This window comes from Dreissena polymorpha, chromosome 3, assembly GCF_020536995.1.
Source record: "Dreissena polymorpha isolate Duluth1 chromosome 3, UMN_Dpol_1.0, whole genome shotgun sequence".
Lineage (NCBI taxonomy): Eukaryota > Metazoa > Mollusca > Bivalvia > Myida > Dreissenidae > Dreissena > Dreissena polymorpha.
The window spans coordinates 116,858,431-116,884,111 of record NC_068357.1 but is presented as its reverse complement, the minus strand read 5'-3'; the positions used below and the strand labels follow the sequence as shown (position 1 = coordinate 116,884,111).

The window sequence follows — 25,681 nt, the reverse complement described above, 5'->3', positions numbered from 1 at the left end:
TATCAAAGACGTTAAAAAATAAATTTGATTTTTAGGCCGACGTAATTGTCAACTCTACATCAAGGCAACTAGACTTAAAGAAAGGGAAAGTATCAAAAGCACTTCTCGATGCTGCTGGGCCTCAAATACAAAAGGAGTGCCGCGCTAGATATCCTAATGGACTAGGCTTTGATACAATTGCTGTCACAAAAGGATACGAACTTAAATGTCAACATGTGCTTCACATTGCGTTAGACGTCTTCAACAATGAAACAAGCCGGGATTGCCTTGAGGTACCATACATGTTGTTACGTTATTTTTATTTTCTTGTAATTTTATAGGGCATATATTTGGAGTTATGCGGGTAAGTTTTTTTTCTTTCTGAGTCGTGCAATTTTCATACAATCTTTATCGCACTGTCTGCAATTATATATTTACATAAAATTCAGAGTGATTGCCCTTGATTTAAAACAAAACAAAATTTGCTGTTTTCGCTCTGTAACCTTCAGTTTTCAACGAATCCTCAACTTCTAAAATGTTTGTTGACATAAAATTGGGACAGAGTACAATAATTAATTGCTCAACGGGCACTTAATTGTTATTGTCCATTAATGCAACAAAAAAGCGAAAATCTCTGTTTCCAGTCTCTTACTCATCAGTTTCATCGAATATTTCCAAATGTTTTGCAAATTTTTGTTGACCTGATATGGGGGCCTAGATCGATAACACGTCAAATCCCATGAAGCGTTTCAACATTATGGCCCATTGTTAAAACGAATACATGCAAAATACGTCATTTCAGCTTAATTTACTCATATTGTTTCACAGAATTTTTCCAACCTTTATAGTTATTGGTCAATTTGTATACGATGGATATATATTTCTGTCGACAACATTGATGTGCATTTTTATTAATAATTCATATACAACAGAATGATTTGAATTTAAGGAATTCTTGGAAAGGATGACTCAGAGCTCCAGATAAGGATTTGTGAAATAAGTAACGGTACTGCCACTGACAGAAAGAAAAGGAGTAACGCTTAAAATCAATTAGTACCTGCACTACCATATCCAAAAATACAGGTAGGACTGTACTACCCGTGTTCTTGGATATTGGAGGGTGTATAACTGACTTTACAGAAACATTTGCAGCAATTATAATAAATATATTTAGCTTCTTAAACAGTAACTGTATTAGGTTTTCCATTCTGAATTATGATGCTAATACAACCACACATTAAAACTCATGACTAATACTATTTCTTCATTTTTCTTGACAAGAAAACATAAGCCAACTAGTAAGCTAAGTAAATGAACACTTATTTCACTGTCTCATCCGTTTCCCATCGTGTTTTCTAACGTTTTACGCCACCGATGCAATCAAATCGTTTAATATCGGGGCGACACTGTTTTTTTCTGGGTTTACAGATTTAATGTCAGGATGGTTAGAAGACACCGTATTTAGTCATTATATGACAACAAAGTGTTGTTTTGAGCCGCTTTCGGTTAAGCCGGCATTCAATTGCGCGCAGACATATCGTTTTTGACGGATTTACAAGTTACAGGAAATCACGCGACAGAATAGACAATAATATATGAACCCAGTCTACAACTTTCGGTAATGTAAATAAACGAAAAGCGCCGTTAGGTTAGAGACCAACAAATCACGCCGCGCTGACGCAGACGTATCGGTACGGCCAGATTTTTTTCGTAAATGCGTAAAATGGATATTAATGTCGTAATTGTACGTCCAGTTTATAAAAATCAATGCGTAAATCTTCATGAAAAAGGCGTTTTTACGGCTGTACGGCCCTTATCTGGAGCTCTGAATGACTTGTTCAATAAATTTTCTCTTTAACCTTAAAATCACTCGTCTGGTTTGCTTAAACATTTTCATAACGTGTGCAATAGGCTCCTCATCATAAGATACCGGTATAATGTATCAAGGATCGGTTTATAATCAAATTTTGACAACATCAGTTTTCGTATTACAGAGTATAAAGAACATAATTCTGAGATGTTTACATTGGGCAAACGATCAACAAATGACGTCAATTGCATTCCCTGCATTAGGGACAGGAAAACTGAAGTATCCACCTTATTTTGTCTGCAATGCAATGTTTGACAGCGTGAAAGCGTTCAGGACAATTGTTACCGAAAGTATGAAAGATTCAACACTCCTTACCGTAAAATTGATCGTTCACCCTGATGATCACGATATTCTGGAGGTAAGTCATAAACATTATTGATCAATGATATGATAGTACATAGATTTCAATAATATGTACTCTTGCATTTTCGCGTGGTTTCGGAAACGTTTCTTTTTTCTGGCGCATGTAATTGCTATGATATTATAATGGTTGCTTTTATCTTAATTGCAGCTTTACACAGCCTTTGCAGAAAAACATGGTAATGATCCTTTAACAGAGATAATTATTTTTTATCACATATCATATGGAGCGTCATCAGGCTCAAAATTGTTGTTATGATTTAACTTATTGGATATTGTAATGTTTATTCTTATATTGTTTATTTCAATACAATGTATTTATTTGTTAAACTATTTTTATTTTAAATCGAATTTCCGCTCAACACATATCGTTTATTTTATTAGGAAACCGTTGAATTTTGCATGCCAATCGAATTACTGTTAACTCTGAACTGATATACGCAACAAATGAAATTTCTTTCGAAACTAACAGTGAAACATTATCTCTAAATAAAATTCGATCCATGATTTGCATTTTGTATTCGGGTTATATTGCCTTATATCAGTTTGTGATGTTTTTTTTTCCAAATGTTTCTCTATACGGACTATTCGATATATCATATACATGATAAAACATGTAATTACAATGCAATACACAAGGATCCTTATGAAATCGTAGGCCATACACCACCAAACGGAAAAACGTCGCTGATTGACCTGAAATGAAATCAATACTAATTGTATTGAATTAATAAATTAACATCAATAGGCAAACAATGCTTTACACAATGACATGATCTATTTCGTTACCTCTCAAACAAACACGGCAATGGTAGTTATGCCGTTTGGTAGGGCCAGTTGCAGCCCCTAAATCCATGCAAAATATTGATTGAAATCCATGGAATGTCGACTTTTTAGCTCGTCTATTATATATGAAATATATATAGTGGAGCTATCCTACTCACCTCGGCGTCGGCGTTAGCGTTTGCGTTGGCGTTAGCGTGAGCTTGCAAATGTTTAAGTTTGCGTTCTACCCCAAAATGTTTTGATGTCCCTTGACATATTTCTTTAATATTTTGCACACTTCTTTACCAACATGACCCCAACCTATAAACAAGAGCAGACAACTCTATCAAGCATTTTGTAATAATTATGGCCCCTTTTCAATGTCCCTTGACATATTGCTTTCATATTTGCATACTTCTTTACCTAGATGACCCCAACCTATAAACAAGAGCAGACAACTCTATCAAGCATTTTGTAATAATTATGGCCTCTTTTTCACTTAGAATATGCATATTATTGATAAATCTATGTTAAAGTTTGCGTACCACCTCAAATATTTTCTATGTCCCTTGACATATTGCTTTCATATTTTGCAAACTTCTTTACCAACATGACCCCAATCTATAAACAAGAGCAGACAACTGTATCAAGCATTGTGTAAGAGTTATGGCCATTTTTCCATTATAATATGCATATTACTTTAGTTACATTGCCATAACTTCTTTTTTTATGATCAGATTTTATTAATACTTTTACATACAACACTTACCTGAATACCACAATGGGTTCCACCCAAACAATACCCCACGCCCCAACCCAGAATCCCTGCCCCTCCCCAAAAACTATTTTTTTTCCTTTTTTTATTTTTGAAAGATCATCTAATAAATGACCACACCCCACATTATACCCCCTCTCAACCCCCCCCCTCTACCCCCCCCCCCCAATTTTTTTTTCCCTTTTTTATTTTTGAAAGATCGTCTAATAAATTATTGAATATGAACAATTTCCCCATGATGGCTTACGTTATATTGTCAAGCACTCGAAATAGTCGAGCGCGCTGTTCTCTGACAGCTCTTGTTAACCATATGACTTATCATCAAAGACCAAATAGAACGGACGTGAACGTCTTTAAGGTACAAATAAAAATAATAAAATATTTAAATAAAATGAACATAATCTTGCGTATTAAAACATTAAATTACTTTCCAAGAAAAAGGGGTTGGGATATGCGCATTTTCATTCGCGCAAAAGATCGTAAACATATTTATTTTCTCAATTATTTTCTCACTACTGAGAAAAAACACGACATGATTACTCCGGAAGCGAACACACATCCCATGTACAAATATATTAATACATATAGTGGTAAAGAATTTAGGTATTGCGATCTCGGACGTTAACTCTTGCGGCGTACTCGGCTCTTTATCGTCAGTCACATTCATGAAACAGAGTAAGGCATTAGCTCCTCCGCTATGTATAGCAGGGGGCACTCTACGCTTAGAACTGTTGGTGTGGCATATAACCACTTATCTCATAAATACAAAATAAATAAATACATATATGTATAGCATGTTTACAAGATGTAAAATAAAATAAAACTAAGGATTAAGAGCGGCCTGTTTTTAAACGAAAATATGAGGCAACAGCTTTTCATTGGTATTTAATGCATGTCTTAGGTACACGTTGGAACACGTTAGGTTTTTGTTTCATTGAAATTAGTAGATATATAATTATGTTTGTATCCAAAATAATTAAAACGTGACGAAATTATGTTCTTACTAGTTCCCACCAGAAAAATGATGCTCCGCCAATCAGAAGTACTAGAGAATTAAGAAAAAAGTAGGCTCATTTACTGTACTAAGTAGCTTACACGAATACGTCGCTTTGGATTGCATTTATTAGAAAAAAACACAGGTTTTAATACCTTGAGTTTGGAAGAAGTTTTTCTTGCTAAAAATGTGTAGGTAGCATGTGATAAGGGGCCTGTTTGGTCAGAGTGACAGCCATAAAAAATATATATCCAGTAACTTAAGTTTTGATAGGGGTAATGCGTTGAAATTTTGTGTATTGGTACCCTATAACAATGTTATATAACATTCGAATCAAGATTATGGGCAGTGGTATTACAAAATAGCAAGGTAATGATGACTGTTTTTAAATTATATTTTTTAATCGCTAACTTGAGATTTGATTTAGATTATGGTCTAAATATTATTTAAAGGTCACAATATACTAAATAGTTTCCCTATATAATTCAATGTAAAAGCGACATCTTTAATCGAAAATAAATGCAACATTTTGCACATAGAGACCCCCCTAATCGTACCTTTTCTTAAAGGCCATTCTAAGCGGAGTCGATTTGTGCAATAAAAAAGATATGTCATGTACAAACCAAGAAAGAACTTGTCAAAAGTCAAAATCGACTGTTTTCGCCACTTTTTTCCGGCCGTTTTTAGTGGAATGTAACCCTTTTCAGTGCAATGTTTGAATATTTTTCTCTAAGCTTATCATATATCAGGGATTTAGTTGTGAACACCTATTCATGCCCTACTACTTACTCCAAATGATAAAGCCAGAACAATTGTTCAAAGTGTACAACATGCCTTCGAATCAACTATGATATTTGTTTAGAGAGTACAGCGCCTACATGAAACGGTTATTTAGTATACTGTTACCTATATGACAACGTTTATTGTTAACATCGCGAAAAAGCACTTCTTGACAATAATAAACCTATTTTCAATGTGCGTGCCAAATTTCAGATCGATCTTTCTAGTAGAAATGCTTGAAAATGCATTTTATAATAACGCCTGGTATGCCATCGGGCTTTCGCGGTTGGAGCTCTGATTTATAAAAGGCGTTCAGGAGTAAAAAGACTGCCGTAAATAATAACAATCAGTCAAAATACTGGAATATTCTGACAAGCTACCTCCATAAAGAAGTAAACAACTATTAAAACGTGTTTTAGGTTCTTTTAGCACAAATTGTTACAACTTGAGAGGCTCAAGACGAATTTTTGTACGATTTTTTTTATTATTTTCCTCTGGAAAAGCAGGGTTTTTTTGTGTGAAAACTCACAATGCTCCTTCAATTCATGAAACAAACGCAATTATTCCATGAAAATTACCAAAACGCGTAATAACCCACCGAAAAATTGTGATTTTATGTAAACACAGCTCCTTCGTGACGGGGCCTGGTGGTTACAATACACTACATGATCGCTTCATGTAGGGCTGTACTCTCTAAAAAAATATCATAGTTGACAGGAAGGCATGTTTTACACGTTTTACCATTATTCGGGTGTTATCTTGCGAGATAATGGTAGGGCATGAATAGGTGTTCACAACTGAATCCCTGAAATATGATACACTTGAAGACTAAAGTAAACCATTGCAGTAGAAAAGGTTACATTTCACTAAGAAACGGCCGAAAAAAAAAGTTGCAAAAACAGTCGATTTTAATTTGTGTCAAGTTCTTTCTTGCTTTGTACATGACATATCTTTTTTATTGCATAAATCGATTCCGCTTAGAATGGCCTTTAAGAAAAGGTATGGTTATGGGGGTCTCTATGTGCAAAATGTTGCATTTATTTTCGCTCAAAGTTGTCGCTTTTACATTGAATTATATAGGGAAACTATTTGGTGTATTATGACCTAAACGCAAAACCAGGCCTAGTCACAAAGGAGCTGTATTTACAGAAAATCATCATTTTTTTAGTGGGATATGACGCGTTTTGGCAAATTTCACGGAATAAATGCGTTTGTTTCACGAATTTAAGGAGCATCGTGAGTTTTTAAGAAAAAAATATGTTTTCAGAGGAAAATAAGAAAAAACACGTACAAAAACTCGTCTTGAGCATCTCAAATCGCAACAATTTGTGCTGAAAGAGCTCATGAACACGTTTTAATAGTTGTTTACTTCTTTTTCTACATAGCTTGTAACAATATTCCAGTATTTTGACCGATTGTAATTATTTAGGGTAATCGTTTTGCGCCTGAACGCCCGTTATAAATCAAAGCTCCGAACGCGAAAGCCACATGGCTTATCAGGCGTTATAATAAAATGCATTTTCAAGCATTTCTACGTGAAAGATCGGTCTGAAAAATGGCATGCACATAGAAAAAAGGTTTATAAGTATCAAGAAGTGCTTATTTTTCGCGATGTTAACAGTAAACGTTGTCTTATAGGTTACAATACACTAAATGATCGCTTCATGTAGGGCTGTACTCTCTAAAAAAATATCATAGTTGACAGGAAGGCATGTTTTACACTTTTTACCATTATTCGGGTGTTATCTTGCGGAGATAATGGTAGGGCGTGAATAGGTGTTCACAACTGAATCCCTGAAATATGATACACTTGAAGACTAAAGTAAACCATTGCAGTAGAAAAGGTTACATTTCACTAAGAAACGGCCGAAAAAAAAAGTTGCAAAAACAGTCGATTTTGATTTGTGTCAAGTTCTTTCTTGCTTTGTACATGACATATCTTTTTTATTGCATAAATCGATTCCGCTTAGAATGACCTTTAAGAAAAGGTATGGTTATGGGGGTCTCTATGTGCAAAATGTTGCATTTATTTTTCTCAAAGTTGTCGCTTTTACATTGAATTATATAGGGAAACTATTTGGTGTATTATGACCTGGTGTGCGATTTAGGTCACGGTATACTAAATAGTTTCCCTATATAATTCAATGTAAAAGCGACATCTTTAAGCGAAAATAAATGCAACATTTTGCACATAGAGACCCCCATAACCATACCTTTTCTTAAAGGCCATTCTAAGCGGAGTCGATTTGTGCAATAAAAAAGATATGTCATGTACAAACCAAGAAATAACTTGTGAAAAATTCAAAATCGACTGTTTTTGCAACTTTTTTCCGGCCGTTTTTAGTGGAATGTTACCTTTTTCAGTGCAATGTTTTAGTATTGTCTCTAAGTTTATCATATATATCAGGGATTTAGTTGTGAACACCTATTTATGCTCTACTACTTTCTCCAAATGATAAAGCCAGAACAATTGTTTAAAGTGTACAACATGCCTTCGAATCAACTATGATATTTGTTTAGAGAGTACAGCCCTTCGTGAAACGGTTATTTAGTATACTGTAACCTATAGGAAGCTTGCATGCAGACCTAGCTTGAAATTACAGAAGCATGTAAGTGAAAAGAAATTTAACAGAAAATATAACAATGAGGCCCCGATCTTGAATATATTGAAGCCTCTTTTAAGAATAAGTGACCCCATGGGGGAGGGGCAGTTATTATATTACGGCGATAATTACACAGTTTTTACAACAATATAGAAGTCAAGAATATGTATAATTTTCAACGAACTCGTTCAGATTATGTAAAATCATATCCCGGTTGTGTTAACAATTGTTCTGGTCCATTGACAAACATGGCCACCTGGAGGAAAATTTTCCTTAATGTATATAAACATTAATTACGTCACTTTTTCCGAATCATCAATAATTTTGCTCAGTATATTCATTCAAATAGTATCTTAAGAGATTTCAAAGATGTTTCTAGTAAATGGAAAACATGGCTGCCCGTATATTATTGTTTCCGCTCCTCTGAAAGCGGATTTCGCTTAAATTTCACAACTTAATTCAAAGACCAAATAATTTCTTCAAGTTCTTCATTCCGTGGTTTCAATCGATAGGTGTAAATATCGTCATTTAAAGCTTATACTTAAATTTAGGAAAGAAAACAGTTTACTCCACTTGGGCTCAAACCTCTAATCTTTGGATTTAAAATCTACCTCCTGAATCACTCACCTACATGTTATACTTAATAAATGAAGTCCACGTATTATCACAAACTACAGCGAAAACGTCAGATTCACCCCAAAGTGGTCAATCGTTTCGGTCGTAACGCCCTATAATTGTATACTTTCTAATAATGGTAACTTAATATATATACACATGAATCTTCATTATAAGCCCACTTCAAAAGTGCCATTTAGCATCCTTATGTAATTTCTTTTCGAATCTGAGAAAAAGTTGAAAAATTATTTTCAATCCGCAAACAAGTCATTTTAAAAATGGAATATGGCTGTCACCAATTACGGAATAAATTTGGCTTTTTACAGCAAGAATTCGGTATATTAGGATTATATTTCGTTTGTAGCAATTGCACAATATCAGAGTATTGATTTGTCTGTATTTAATACAATGGTTATAGGGACATATGTCTTGTCACCCTTTAGTTAGAAACATAGTGAAAACTACCTGTTCAGTTCTGTTGTTTTTTTGTCTCATGTTAGCCTCGAAGGGACTTGTGTTTAAAATCAAATATTGCCATGTTTACGTTTACGTACATCTCTTTAAAGTTTTTGACGTTTTGGTAAATTGACAAAATTAAAAAAAGTTGTTTCAGATTCGCAAATTTTCGTTTTAGTTATGATATTTATGAGGAAGTAGTAATACTGAACATTTACCATGCTCTAAAATATCCGTTATATGCATCTTTTGACGATTTGAACACCTGAACATTATATAGCGTTGCAACGCGTAATGATTGAATAATTTGGAAAGTTCTGTTGTTGTCGTTATATTTTGAAAACTACGAGGATTGCTTATATAAGTTAAAAAAAACATCCAGGGGTCAGTGGTTCGAGCCCAGTTTCGGGTTACTTTGTTTTCCTTTTTAAAATTGTATTCTTGTTGTTTTTTTTACTGGAGATTTTTAGGTCCAATGTTTAAATTTATCAATATAAAGCATTTTATGAAAGACTTCAATACTTGCCAAAATCTGTGAAAGGCCCCTTTAACTACTTCATGCATTCAATTTCAAAATATATTCGCGGTAATTAAATCAGGTTACGGACAGAAAATGTGCGTCGTCATCAAATAGGAAGAAAAGATCTTGTGTGTTCCAGCTCTTGCTGCTTTTCAACTTATATATATGCCAACCGAAATAGTGCTACACCGTTAACGGTTGCATATGGATTGAGCTGTTATTGTCGTTTAGACACAATGTTCCGCATTGTTTTTTAGTACAGAAAACGATTCAGAAATCAGAAGAAATAAAGCCTGATATGCAAGGGACATTAAACGCTTGCCAACTCGTAGTGATTGATATTCCTGAGCACACATTTGCAGCCTCGAAATATTTTTTTTGCAAAACATGGAGCGAAATTGAGGCGACGGGTGTTCAATGCTCGCATGACCATGATGGGAAACTGTCGTTGACTGGTACAGAAAAAGCGTTAGTAAGCGCTGAAGAAAAGGTACGAGGCATTATTTCAAAGCTGCAATCGATGACATATCGGCGTTTCAGTGGTAAATTATCATCGCCAGATACGCGCCAGATTTCAAACTTGAATGGAGTGCTCTGTTATGAACATAAATTTACAAAAGTTAAAGATGTTTATACTGAAAACAGTGAAATTATGAAAAGGATTGAGTCCTTAATGAATGATCCTATCGAGAGCTCTCAAAGAAGATTAATGGAGAACAATTGCGATAAGAACGCAGATAATGAAGAAAAACAGGAAAGTAAACAGATAATAATACAGTCTCCCGAAGAAGAAGTGAAGTGTCAAAATAATAGCATGGTTGCCGCCACTCAAAGACCAGCGAATGAATTGGCAAAAGATGTTGCTATGTTAGATACACAAACTGGTGAGATGCATTTGAAAGACAACTCGTGTATTCATGTAAACATTAACAATGATCTGGATAACGATAGTGTTGCAAATACCGTCAGCATAACGCCACAGTATATAAATACCGTCAGAGTAACGACACAGTATACTAGACAGACGTCTACGTCTTCAAATAGTTCAGTAAAGGATCAAGTCGAACTAGCAGACAAAGTGTCAACAGAGGGTGATATGAAGCTTTCACGTGGTAGATCAGGAATCACTATTCAAGGTCGTTTTAAAATCAATGGTATCAGTGTTGTTATTTGTCATGGAGATATATTGGAAGTCAAAGTTGATTGCATTGTGAATGCTGCCAATAAGGATTTACAACACAATGGGGGTATTGCTGGATCCATAGCGGCTGCTGCGGGCAATGCAATCTGGGACGAATCGGAAATCATAATTAGGGAACGTATGTATGGCTTGAACATAACTGTATCGTTCGTTTTAAATCGTAAATTGATGTATGTATTAACAAATTGAATTCGTCGTCTGAGTCATTTTGTAATATTTCAGGTGGACCTCTCGCGACAGGAGATGTTGTTATGACGCGTGGAGGGAATTTACCTGTCTGTATCCTTCATGCGGTTGGTCCATGTTGGTATGACTACGACAGAAGTAACGTCTTGGGGATTAAAAAATGTGTCGATGATTTGAAGAAAACTGTTTTAAATTGTTTGGAATACGCTGCAACAAAAGGTTACGCAAAAATAGCTTTCCCTTCATTAAGCTCAGGTATTTTATTTATTCAGTCGTTCTAATTTCTGTGTAATTTGCAACAGGATTTAAAGTATTTAACAGTTACTTTAAATAAACATCACGTAAAATGGCCAAAAAGACATAATTTATAATTTTGTAAATGTCGTTGAATATTCATTTGATATAGATAATCGTGTTCATCATATTTTTTCGACAAGAATGAGCTATAGCTTTTTAGATCACCTGATTGCTCAGGTGAGCTTTTGTGACCGGTCTTTTTCCGTCGTATGTCCGTCCGTCCGTCCGTTAACATTTGCTCGTAAACACTCTAGAGGCCACATTTCTTGTCCCATCTTCATGAAACTTGGTCAGAAGCTTTGTCCCAATGAAATTTCGGCCGAGTTCGAAACAGGGTTGTGCCGGGTCAAAAACTAGGTCACTAGGTCAAAAAAAAGAAAACCCTTGTGAACACTGTAGAAGTCACATTTCATGCCCAATCTTCATGTAAATTTGTCAAAATGTTTGTCTTAATGATATCTTGGTTGTGTTCAAAAGTGGTTCCGATCCGTTGAAAAAACATGGCCGCCAGTGGGCGGGGCAGTTTTCCTTATTTGGCTATAGAGAAACCTTGTAAACACTCTAGAAGTCACAATTTTTTGCCCAATCAACATGAAAGTTGGTCAAAACATTGGTTTAATTGATGGTTCGGACGAGTTCGAAAATGGTCGAGATCGGCGAATAAACATGGCCGCCAGTTGGCGGGACATTTTTCTCTATATGTATATAGTGGCAGTTTTCCATATTTTGCTATAGAGAAACCTTGTAAACACTCTAGAAGTCACAATTTCTGCCCAATCATCATGAAAGTTGGTCAAAACATTGGTTTTATTGATATCTCGGACGAGTTTGAAAATGGTCGGAATCGGTGAAAAAACATGGCCGCCAGTGGGCGGGGCATTGTTCTCTATATGTATAGTAGAAGTCACATTTTTGGCCCAATTTTCTTGATATTTTCTCAGAAAACTTCATAGGTACATTGATCATGACTCGTAGATGACCCATATTGATTTTCAGGTCACTAGGTCGAAGGTCAAGGTCATGGTGATCCGAAATAGTAAAATGGTTTCCAGATGATAACTCAAGAACGCTTATGCCTAGGATCATGAGCTTCATAGGTACATTGATCATGACTCGAAGATGACCCCTATTGATTTTCAGGTCACTCGGTCAATGGTCAAGGTCACAGTGACCTGAAATAGCAAATTGGTTTCTGGATGATAACACAAGAACGCTTATGCCTAGGATCATGAAACTTCATAGGTATATTGATCATGACTCGCAGATGACCCCTATTGATTATCAGGTCACTAGGTCAAAGGTCAAGGTCACAGTGCCCCAAAAGATATTCACACAATTGCTGTCAAGGTCACGGTGACTCAACTTAGAAAAATGGTTTCCGGATGATAACTCAAGAATGCTTTCACCTAGGATCATGAAACTTCATAGGTACATTGATCATGACTCGCAGATGAAACTTGACAAGGATGTTTGTCTGGACAATATATAGGTCAAGTTTGACATTTGGTAAAGATTGAATGAACCGACTCCTCTCAGGTGAGCGAACTAGGGCCATCTTGGCCCTCTTGTTAAATTGATGATTTTGACAGCTTTGTTAGAAATCGCACGCAACCATAGCACTATCATTTGAAAGATGCGTTTTTATGCCAACACAAAGCAGTGCACATGTCCGCCTGATCGAATGTCCTGAAACTTTCTGTACTCAACTGCTCATGAACGGCATGGTTTAATTTGCTCACGTTTAAATCCAAACATAACGAAAACGATCGTTAAGGGAGAAACATGCGCGTCAGCTCTTTTTGCCCTTTATATTATTTCATAATGTATAGTTCCCGGAAATTCGCATTTCTCAATTCCTCGTTATTTGATTGTCGGAATCCTCTGAATTTTCACTGTTGAAGAATCTATGTTAATAGGTGACCAACAATTAAAAGAAATGAGTTTTCGGCTCAACTGATGTTTTCAAAATAATGACCATACGTCATGTAGACTGTATAATACAATATTTGAATAAAATAAATGTTAGTTTATATTTTAATTAAGTTTAATAATCATTATAATTGTTTGATAATAGGTTTGTTCAAAGTTCCAGAGGAATTGTGTGCAGTACAGTATGCCAATGCCGTGCTTAGTTTCAAAAGAGGCGACCGTGTTCATGAAATACTCTTTGTTGACATCAATCTACACATGACAAAATTAATCGTGTCTACATTTGACGTTCTAAAAAGGCAAAATAAAACGATTGGTATTGATTGCAACACTTATATTGAAAAGCCAACGAAGTCAGATCAACATGAGAAGGGTGCTAAATGTTATGATAACCTTCCTTCTAGCAGTTGCATATACGAAGGATTACTGACCGGTTCAGTCAGCTTAAACATACACATTGGCGATATAACGCGTCTTAATGGCGTTCAAATGGTTGTGTGTAGCGACAATAAGGCGGGTTCAAATGCTGGATCAATAGCTAGACAGCTGTATAAATTAGGTGGAGATTCATACAGACATTTGAAGGCTAATGCGTTTCATGAACGGCAAGGAAAATTAGGGATAGGTGATGTGGTCATTACTGATGGCGGAAAACTTTCTTTCGAAATGGTTATGCACGTTATTGTTCCCCAAGACCAGATGCCTGAGATGCATTATGTCTATAGGCGTTTATTTAAGGAGGCTTCGGTTCTCGGGGTGTCGTCAGTAGCTGTACCGTTGTTGGGAACTGGTATGTATGTTGAAATGGTTGTCTTATCGTTAACACGTACATAAATAATAAAATACAGATCCGTAATAAAAATATTTTTTATTTATTTTTTTTATTTTAGCTCAAGGGAACTTTTCAGCAGATGGAAGCATAAGCGCATTGCTGATCGAACTTGAAAAGTTTAGTATGAAATATCAACGGACCTTTAAAGTTCATGTCGTGATAGGTAAAGAAGATATAGGTTTGGGCATCCGCGATATTGTTGAAAAGTTCGTTAAAGATCTTTGGGAAAGCAGGTCTAAGGATTCTGGAGAGGTTTCGGGTAAACGAGTACCGCCTGCTGATACCCGTAAAGATGACGTTACAGGTAGTGGTCATGGAAGCATCAAAAAAGGTTCAGCCGAAGCTTCTTTAAAGCCTCAAACAAAAACATATAAAACGATATTAACTGCGGTAGGTAATGCTTTATTAAGAAAACGACAAGAGTCTGTTGAATCTGACGGCAGTAATGACCACTTTGAAGACGGTCGTCGTGGAAGCATAAAAAGGGGTACAGCCGAAGCTTCTTTAACAACAGCAGATAACACTATAGCCACGGTGGTAGGTAACGTTTTATAAGCCTTTTGCTATGTGTAAAATTAGTATAAAACATATTATTAATTTAGAATCTGCCAGATATTTCGTATTTTTGTCGCTCCGAAATAGAATTAAAAAAATAAATAAATACTAGTTTAATGTATTTTCAATCAGACCAAACAAACCTCGAAGACTTGCAATCTATATATTAAACATTTGGACATGCTGGCGGTATTTATGTCTTATATATGCTTCAGTCAAATTTTAAAAATGGAAGACTTGGTCATCGGAATGTTGACAAAGTAGCGAGCGAATGAGCGAAACACTTTTTGTCTAGATTTGGATATTTTTAGCAAGTGCACAATTGACGCGAATTTATCTCTTATTATAAAATACATAATATCGCGTCCGAGATATGCAAGCTTTTTTTTGTTTTTAACTTAAAATTGTTAAGTAATGTGTGAGGTTTTAAGTTGAAAAGATCTTAAACAGTTATATTTTCATAGATTGCTATGTATTAGTTCGCCTAAGTATTTAATTTCTACAATATTAAAGAATTAATATCCAAACATTGGATCATTTCCGTTCTTTGACATAAGCGCCATGAAACCAATTTCAATTTCTAACAATCATACTTATAATGCGATGTATACATTTACTTTTAGGTAGAGTACAACAAATGAACGAAAAGTTACACATTTTATTTATTGTAGTTGTACCAATATTTAAACATGTATGTACATTTAGTATATAAATAACAAACGATAGTCTGTGTTAACTTTAACACATATCGCTTTCAACTCGTTAATTTGAAGTTCAATTCAAATTTTAAATCGTGTAACATTATAACACATGTAACACATGTAATTTGATTTAGATAATATATTTGCACAACATGCTCGCAATATTTTGCAGAACTTTGAGTTGTTTTTGTTCATTTGTAAATAGACGGTTGCAAAAGCCACTTGCGGAATCATTTATGTAAGCATATGCAATATCATCATCCCATATTACAACTGTTGATAAAAACAATATATATTAAACTATTTATTTGTTTGTATTACTGGCTCCACACAAATGATCTAATAGATTTTGAATTTGAAACTAGCGCAATGCATTTTGTGAAGGTAGTATGTTTTGTTTCGAAAAACTATTGTTGCCCACATATCCAATAACCAAAACTTCAATTTGCTATAGCTTGGATGTATGGTCTGTTTGGAATAACGATCTAATCAATTCATTGTTGACAAATTGTTATATACTGCGACTCTCAATAACCTAAAATCAATGTTTTGTTTTCCCAAAGTTTGATTTAAGCGTTATGTTTGCGTTAAGCTGTAATGCATGCAATACTATTCACTATTGTTTATATCATACACAATAATTATGGGAGGCGGAAAACTGCAACGGGCGAGGCATGGTCAGGGTTGATAACCCCCAAAAAGGGTTAGGGTAAGGGTTAGGGTTAGGGGTCGGGTTAGGGTTAGGGTTGGGTTTAGGCTAACCCAAACCCTAAACCGACCCCTAACACTAACCCAAACCCTAACCCTAACCCTCTAACCCCCCTTTGCGTAATACCATACCATGCCTCGCCCGTTGTAGTTTTCCGCCTCCCAATAATTATCACCCGACTAACGCGGTGTAATAAAGATTTGGCGTTTTCGCCCGTAAGTCTTTCAAAATACGTCTGCCACAAAACGTCGGCCATGGCTACACCTCAATAAGTCTATTTATATTATTTCAAGATTCTTTAGTAAGAGTAATTGCAGTGTGTTATTGTTGTATGATGCCTTTATGTTACAATACGTCGGTAAGGAATAAATCTCAGAAACTATATAATTTTTCAACATGAAACTTCATTGATGTACGTGTATAGATATAAATGAGAAGTGCCATGCACAAAAACCATACCCTAAAACTTTATAAAATAAGAGCGTTTGCCTTTTGACGTTTTTATGATGCCCGTCTGTCTCAAAACGTCTGCCACAAACATTTTCAGGACTATATCTAGGAAATTGTATAAGATTTCAACATGAAACTTTATTAGTGTATATATGTCGATGAGGAGAAGTATCGTGAACAATTAAGAAACCTAACTATTCACTTTCTTTTATAATATTTATTTTCATTTGTTGTTTTTATAATGCCCATGTGACAAATTTTTCCGGAATATATTTCAACATCGGACTTCATGGTTGTATATATATTAATGGGAACAATTGCCATGCCCAAGAACCATAACCTGTGACTGTAGTAAATAAGAATTATTCCATTTGTTGTTTTGTATGATGTAACTTTTCATGCTTATATCTTAAAATCTATACAATATTCTAACATTAAACTGTATGGGTGTAAAGATATTAATGCGAAGAAGTGTAATGCACAAGAACCATAGCCCTTAACTGTCTTAAATTATAATTATTCCATTTGCTGTTTTGTATGATGTATCTTGTTATGTTTATATCTCAAAATCTAAACAATACTCCAACATTTACCTGTATGGGTGTATAGATATCAATGAGAACAAGTGTCATGCACAAAAAGCATAACCATACACGTGCTGAAATAAGAGTTATTTGCCTTTATGGTATAATCTAACTTCATGATTCGTTCATAAATCCGATACAATACGATACAAAATGTGAACATAAAACGTCATGGGATTATAATCAATCAGGAGCAGTGCACAAGAACCATAAACTTACGCTTTCCTAAATACGAGTTATTTCCCTTTGTTGTTTTTGTATGATGTAACTTTTAAGAGCTATGTCTCAGATACTTTACACAATTTAGTAGTAGTATTTCACGGGTTTATGGTTATAAATAAGGAGAATTGCAATTAATGATAGCAATAACCCTTCACTTTGTTTTCCTAAAGTAATTGCCCTATTTATCCATCTTTACCCATCACAAAACAAAGTGTATTCGGCGGGATTTTAGTGATATTTGCTTGTTATGCATTGTTGTCGTTATAAAACATGACACTTAAAAAATACATTTATTTTAAATGTCACATATTGACGTTACTTACGAGAGGTAAAGAGACCATGTGTATATTCAAGGTAAACCCGAAAGAAAAACTAGACGACTGTGTAATATGTATGGACGTGCCAAGTAGCCCGAAGACGTTGAAATGTGGTCACACATTTTGCAATGATTGCATTAAGAGTTTATTCAAGGTAGGAAACGAATTAGTTTCGATGTTAACATGGTTGCTAGAGCTCCTTGACCATACATCTGCATGACCTCTTGCAGTTAAAACATGCATTATTGAAGTCGTGCATTAAACAGAATGTGTTGACATATTTATTTTCGACATTTTATATTGAATACATGATATACACGTGTATACATTATGTACCTGCAATCTATTGATCATTAATGTAATATTTTGACATTTTGGATACATACTGATTCAATGATGATTGTCGCTTGACAGTCCTAGATACAAAACTTAATTTGAGTAATGCCTTCTAAATCACGCCATCCCCTTACCTCAAAGTAAATGTCCAGATGTATGATTAATTAATTTGCATTTGAACTTAACTGACTCTTACACAGCTTATGGGTTTTAATGAATTTTGAATGAATACCTTTTAAACCACTTAGATCAAACCTAGCTGTCCTATATGCGGCGCAGTGTGCGGGGTAATTTGTGGCGATCAACCAAACGGCAGTATGATCATAGAAAAACAAGCGTCAATTCTTGCGGGATTTGAAAAACACGACACGATTTCCATATGCTACAGGTTTCACGATAGTCAGCAAGGCGTATGTTGTATTAATTGTTTTATCCATATAATATGTATCACTATATGTTAACTTGTAATCACATTTTCACAGATGGAAAGTATGTAGTATTTTTCATTGACAACATTATGAAGAAACGTTGCTCACTTCAGTTTTATGTTTTATTGCTCAACGTAAATCTGTCAGCAGTTTAAGACCCAAATCCACTTTATAACAACATAAAACGGGTTATTTTTCTTCAACAAGATTACTTGCTCATTTTGGCTATCAAGCGTGTGACACGTGTGGCAATATATAGTTTTCATTTAATTTATTAAGTATATTGAGGATATACTAAATTACGGTAGACTGATTTTGTCAAATAAAAATTATCATGGCTTTGCACTATAACAATACAATGTATTAAGTGTTACCACTGTAACGTTGCATTTGTCATTTTGCCTTACAACAAAGCAGAACTCGCCCAAACTACAAAGCTGCCATTGCCATTTAGTTGTACCACTAAGCTCAACTTGTCAGCAAAACTACAAAGATGCAGATGCCATTTAGTTGTAACATTATGTCGAACTTATCAGCAAAACTACAAAGCTGCACTTGCCATTTAGGTGTACTACCAAGCCGAACTTATCATCCAAACTACAAAGCTGCAGTTGCCATTTAGCTGTACCACCAAGCTGAACTTATCAGCCAAACTACAAAGCTGCAGTTGCCATTTAGCTGTACCACCATGCTGAACTTATCAGCCAAACTACAAAGCTGCAGTTGCCACTTAGCTATACCATTAAGCTGTACTTGTCAGCAAAACTCAACAAACTGCACTTGCCATTAAGCTATACCACTATGCTTGCCGTGTCAGACAAACTACAAATCTGTACTTGTCACTAAACCAAACTATTAAGATTAAATTGTCATTTATCAAAGCCACGAAGCTGACCTTGCAATTTGGCCTAACCAATAATATTAACCTGTCATTCAGCCGAACCACCCAAAACCCGGCGCGTTTGTACGGGGCATCACCCGGATCGGTTACGTGCCTGACAACAACGAGGGGAGGCAGGTGTGCGCCATGTTAGCAGTGGCGTTCCAGCGGCGCCTGGTGTTCACTATCGGCAGCTCCCGGACCACGGGCGAGGAAGGCGTGATCACATGGAACGATATCCATCACAAGACGGACCTCCGCCCTAATACGCAGTATGCTGTTTGTATTCACAAAACTATTTCATATGTCATATTTGTCCTATGACTTGAGGCAATTCAATTGGAAGAAAACACATCCTTTAAACGCCAGCTTCAGAATATCGCTTATTTAGCACGGAAATCTATTAAAATACACATTTTGTGGTAAATCTTTGTTTTGCTAAAGCTTATCAGGTCGTATTCTAAATACACTTTGTATTTCAGTGTGACTTAATGTCGGGTTAAATTTAATTTGGGAAGTATCACCGACATGAATATTCATAGAAGATACTTATTGTTCCTATGAGAACAATTAGTACCAATTGTTAGTTCATTGTATTGCTTTGATGAATCTCTTTTGTCAATTTTCCAGACCTAGAATATCTGATACTCAAACTTTCATTTTCAGATTCGGTTACCCGGACCCCACTTACCTACAGCGTGTGAGGGAGGAGCTAGCTGCTAAGGGCGTGACAGAAGAGGACGTGAAATCACTCGATAAACAAACATCTAAGTTTATCAAGAAAGGAAAACATGGAGCGAAAGCTATTGTTCATACATGTAATGCTTGAAAAGTAGCGCAAGTGTGTATTTATCAGGACTGGCACGTAAATGGTGTCAAACGGTGTTAATGTATTTCCGAAATCCTGAACTATATTTACCGTATATTGTATTTGTGTTACTATTAAATATATCACGTGGTTAAGATTGGTTTTCATAACAAAGAAGGAAATATACTGTTGGTCATCTGGGAACAAAGCTTCGGATACGTTTTTAAATTAGTGCGTAATTGTTTGTTGTTTATGTAAAATTCACAATATAAATGCGGAATTTCAAAACTGTGACGAACATGCCATAGCTGCAAATTGTATGGAAATTAAAACTATCTGCGTTCGACATGTCTTAAAGTCAACATACATGTAGTTTCATTTTGTGTATATGCCTTTCATTAATAAGCTGTTGTTGGAACTGTATTTAAACGTAAATATGACGTCATAATGACGCTTTGGTCTCAGCGTTCTTAATGCGTGCGTGCGTCATTTGAAATAAATCGTATTATAGTGTAAACGAATTTATAAATACGTAACCAATTTCAAATTTACACGGGATTTTTCTTTTACAAGGTTGTTATAAGAATCAGCGAAATCAAGGTGAGTGAAAGTTTGTTTTCAAATTTTAGGGAAAAACTGTTCGTAAGAATGTGGTAATACTCTTTTTTGGTATCAATATTGGCATTTTAATGATATTAAAATTGTTGTAAACTATTTATTTTTCCTGATTTTAATCCATGTATAAATGTTATACTTTCACAATTTTGCGATGACTAAATATCGTTATTCTGAGGCAGGGTTAACATAGTGTTAGAATGTTAAAAATTGTGTTAATTATAAACGACATTGTTTTTTTATTTACAATAAATGATTTTTCTTTTGTCGCTGCGTTTATAAATGAAACTTTTAGAATAGCATATAATATGAAGTACATTGTGTTATTTGCTGGAAATATGTGATAGTGGTTCTTTAGTCTGATTATATAGTAACGTGTATAAATACTACTATAATATAAATCATAATCTAATGTTCATTGTATATTTTATCATTTTAAAATGTATGCCAGTTTTACTAATTTTAACTGTTTACTGAATTTGGATTTAACAGCTACGTGTTGTTCTTCTTAATCTTTAAAATGGATTGTGAGTTGATAGTTTTACCGGTATGTTAACAACTATTATCTCTAAATTGTAGTGTGATTTGATATTTCCAAGTTGAACAACTATAAACTTTAACTTGTTTTGTGATTTGGATAGATTCGCGTTGAACTACTATTAACTCTTAATTGTATTGTGATTCAATTTGAATAAATTATTTTTGAAGTAATATTAACTCAAATTTATGGTGTGCTTGGATTATTTCGTTTTGAACTTGTATTTACTGTTAATAGTATTGTGATTGCAAAGTATTGTGTTGGACAACTGTGAAAACTAAATCGTACAGTCAACTCGCCATTAGGGGGTCACACCAAAAGGGGGTCACTATCGTGTATTTCATGAAAAAGTATAATCAAATCAAAAACAATTGTTGCATAGTATTCCCCTTGGATAAATGTACAATTTTACACATATGTGAAAAAATGATCCAACTGTTTATCTGACAGGGGAGATAATGCTGTAAACAGTGATCCTTTAATGGCGATAGTGAGTGCTTTTGTGTACATCATTTTATTATAGGTAATGTTTATTTATTTTAAATGAAACCTTTTTAATCTGAAATATGGTTAAATGATAGCGTTGTAAACTGTTTATTTTAAAGATTATGTGATCATTTGATATTTTTTCATTGTCATACTTTCATTGGTCATTTTTGCAAAAAATCAGAAGTGTACTGCGGCAAAATAATAAGACAGAAAAATGATATAATAGCTTTTATTTTTACACCTTGTCATATATGCACAAAAGCCAAAAGGACACGATTCTAATTGAAATATTTAACGTTTCTCTATTGGAAAGTTGATAGTATTGTGATTTGATACATTCTCATTGAACTTCTATTAGTTCTTAATTTTATTGTGATTGTATAATTTCTTTTTGAACTGCTATTAAATCTAAAATTGTATTGTGGTTGTTTAATTTCGTTTTTAACGAAGATTAACATTAAGTTGTATTGTGACTGTAAAATCGTTTGTAACCACTATATACTCATAATTGTATTGTGACTGTAAAATCGTTTGTAACTACAATTAACTCTTAATTGTATTGTTATTGTATAAACAAATTTTAACGACTATTATCTATTATTTGTGATGTGATTGTATATTTAATTTTTGAACAACTATTAACTCTAAATTGTATTGTATAGTATAATTTCGTTTTTAAGTGATATGCGCATTTTTCACTGTTCAATTGAGCTGAAAAGAGTTAACAGGTCAAAATATTTAGTTAAAATGTGGTCACTGACCAATTATCTGCAACTCATCTTGCGACCAGTTGTTTATAAAAGATATATATTATATTCGATATTTTACATGACTGTCCCAGTCCTCTAAGCTAAGCGGAACTGTCATTTTATTAGGATCGGAGTTAGGTTTCGTGTGTCATATGAATAGATATCGTTGCAGGAAATAAAAATGATCCGTAAAACAAAATTTTGCCTTTGTGTCGTATGAACGATTCTGCACTAAAACTGAATTTAGATTCACATCGTACATGCATGATCAGTTGTCAAACGAAAGTACGGTTGACATACAAATGCATCTTTTTTCTCTTTCCGGGATATCGTTTTGTATGTTGATGCTGCATTAACAAATATAAGTGTATATGAAGCGAAAACATCAACAATAAACAACGGTTGCGATAGACACCTATAAACATAGCATATACTGTTAGATGCGCATAATATCACTTTAAATCACTATAAACTCGAAATTGTATTTTGATTTGATAATTTTATTGTGATTGTATAGTTATATGTTGATCTACTATTAACTCTCTCTAAATTGCATTGTCATCGGATAGTTTCATGCATACTGTGTATTTTATTTATTGACAAATGCATTTGATTGAACTGTTATGCTGGTCACTCTTGTAAATGTATGCTTATGCTTAGATTTAAAATCTATTGATCAGGGGACCGTTTCAATAAACATCGTAGTACACAATTACGATACGATACATTTTTCGAAGATACATAATTGCTGAACTCCATATCATATGCTTTTATTTTTTCAGTTCTTAATTAATTACATTGGCATCTAAAGCGCCGTATTTATTTGACGAGCATGGCTAGCTAGTTTGTCTACGTATTAAGATTACAAAATTCTCTCGTAAGTTAAAATTGTCGTATGATCGTTTATGAAACGGACGCCAGACATTTTTAACTGTATAATTAAATGTAATTAAGCAGTTATGATTTGAACACATGTACTAAATCTTTGTGATGAACGTGATGGTATACTAGCAAGTACAAAGTATGGATTTCTGGCCATGTTATCAGTTCCGTTTTAATGTTATGCAATCTGTCATTGTGGCAGTGATATTATTCAACGTAGCGAACTGTTTTTTGAAAATGTCAGTCGACCCTTGTCAGCATGTTGTTCCAAGTAAATAATTTGAAACCACATGTTACATTTCGGCCAAACTTGGCATGAAACCAATTGCTGGATTTCAAAATAGTTTTTCGCACAACATGATACCGAATTGACCTTTTAAAATTTATACAAAATTTATTTAATTCTTAAACATTCACACCAGTGAGCGTGTGCTATTTCTGTGAATTTCTTTATTTAAAATGTGAGTAGATAGCCGTTATTGGATTTTAAAATGATTTCACAGAAATGGTCCTTGAATGACTTCTGCATTAAAAAAACATAAGCATTGATTTGTTTTGAGCGGTTGTGTGTCCTTAATATTTTTATTTCTTAAAGAATATATACTAATAAACATGCGATATTCTATGTTGCCTGTAATATAGTAACATCTAAGCGCGGAATTAAGTGTTAAATAATTGGTAATATTTGTAAATGATGCGGACCTTTAGTTCTTATGAACAAATCTCATAATGAAAACCGCTTATTTTCAAAATTCAGAATAAGTTGTTTGTTTTTTATAAAAGAAATTACAATGCATACAATACAGACATATCTTTAAATTAAACCGTAGAAAACTATTATAATAATTACGGAATTATGTAAATCTGCCGTATCGATAATTTATCAAAAAACAATGCTATTGTCACTATTAAGTTGAGAATTTGCTGCGATAATAGTTATACTTACAATCATAACTCAATTCTCAAAGTATAAGACAGTATTATTATGCATATAATTATTATTGTAAATTGTTTAACATTACGTATTTCAAGAATAAACATCATCAACCAAATATTTGCTGCGTTATGAATTATTTATGGTGATGCATCGTGGAAAACACGTTGAATAATTAATTGTCTTTATTCTTCAACGTAGCAACATGGTGTATATTATTGAATAGATGGTATACAGTTTTTGTACTATACCAATATAACATCGCGAATCAATAGTCAAACCTTCTATCAGATAAACTACCACCAGTAGTCGTGCAATAGTATATACCTGGACGAATCCATTTCGAGAACATATTTTATTTCTTAATGCGATTGTACTGAAAAGTGTTTGGGTTTATAAATATCAAATTTTAAATCATAAATTTGGTATTTATTGAAAAGTGAATGGCATCATTGTAAACTGACGCTTAAACATATAAAGCGGATACTAGCGATTTCGACGGAACCCCCAACAAGGTAGATGAGGACCGTAATGCGGAGATTTCTTGTGACACGATGCATGAAGCTTCGAGTAAAAACGCTCGTGGTCACGATTTGTTGTATTTTGTTGATAGCGTACGTGATGTGCGAGTATGTGTTGTCTTTCATATGGAAACGTGACAATTACAACCAAAGCCTTCCAGATCAAGTTTCGGCGTCTAAAACACCGGAATCAACTTACTATGATCTTCATTGGAAGCCAAAGGAACACGTATTCGTAAAACGAGTCAAAACAATTGGAAAGCACCGGAATGAACAAGTTATACCTTCAAAATCAAGAGATGTGGAATGCGATGGTTTTACTTCCGGTTCGCAAACCGGGAGCACGTTTGCCAATGTTACTGACAAGATGTTTATTTATTCAGTGATTTATAACGGTCGATTGCCTAAACCATATTTAAGAATGATTGGGGCATACAAAAGTGAACCAGAAATTAAATATATGTCGGAGTTAAAGTGCGTGTTTGAAATCTCTGGCGGTGTAAGCAATTCGTCGACTTACTTGGCGTACAGAAATTTAACATTTTACGAGATGTGCGAAAACCATAAGAAATCGTATGGAGGCTGGATACTGTCTTGTGAGGTACCATAAGCAATGGCGTCCAAACCAACATCAGTGAGAATTATTCAAGGATCACGCATGTGTTTAGCCACCCATTACTCTGAATTATGCGTCAAATCGTCTGTTAAAAATGTGGAAACTCGGAAGTTGAATCACGGCGTTTGTATTCCGCCAATATTCGGAACCATTAAACCAAAGGATGTAATATAATTTATTGAACT

At 34.4% G+C, this 25,681-nt stretch overlaps 1 protein-coding gene across 1 annotated transcript in view; it reads left to right on the top strand.

The window, feature by feature from the left end:
- The window catches only part of LOC127872528 (uncharacterized), a 50,214-nt gene that overhangs the window by 10,861 nt on the left and 13,672 nt on the right, over positions 1–25,681 (top strand). The window contains exons 7-18 of the mRNA XM_052415852.1: positions 36–272; positions 1,974–2,207; positions 2,361–2,388; positions 9,975–11,036; positions 11,141–11,359; positions 13,476–14,120; positions 14,221–14,699; positions 17,738–17,854; positions 18,285–18,446; positions 19,402–19,616; positions 20,011–20,167; positions 20,726–20,762. Coding sequence (XP_052271812.1) covers positions 36–272; positions 1,974–2,207; positions 2,361–2,388; positions 9,975–11,036; positions 11,141–11,359; positions 13,476–14,120; positions 14,221–14,699; positions 17,738–17,854; positions 18,285–18,446; positions 19,402–19,616; positions 20,011–20,167; positions 20,726–20,762 — 3,592 coding nt within the window. The remainder of the gene's footprint in view (positions 1–35; positions 273–1,973; positions 2,208–2,360; positions 2,389–9,974; positions 11,037–11,140; positions 11,360–13,475; positions 14,121–14,220; positions 14,700–17,737; positions 17,855–18,284; positions 18,447–19,401; positions 19,617–20,010; positions 20,168–20,725; positions 20,763–25,681) is intronic.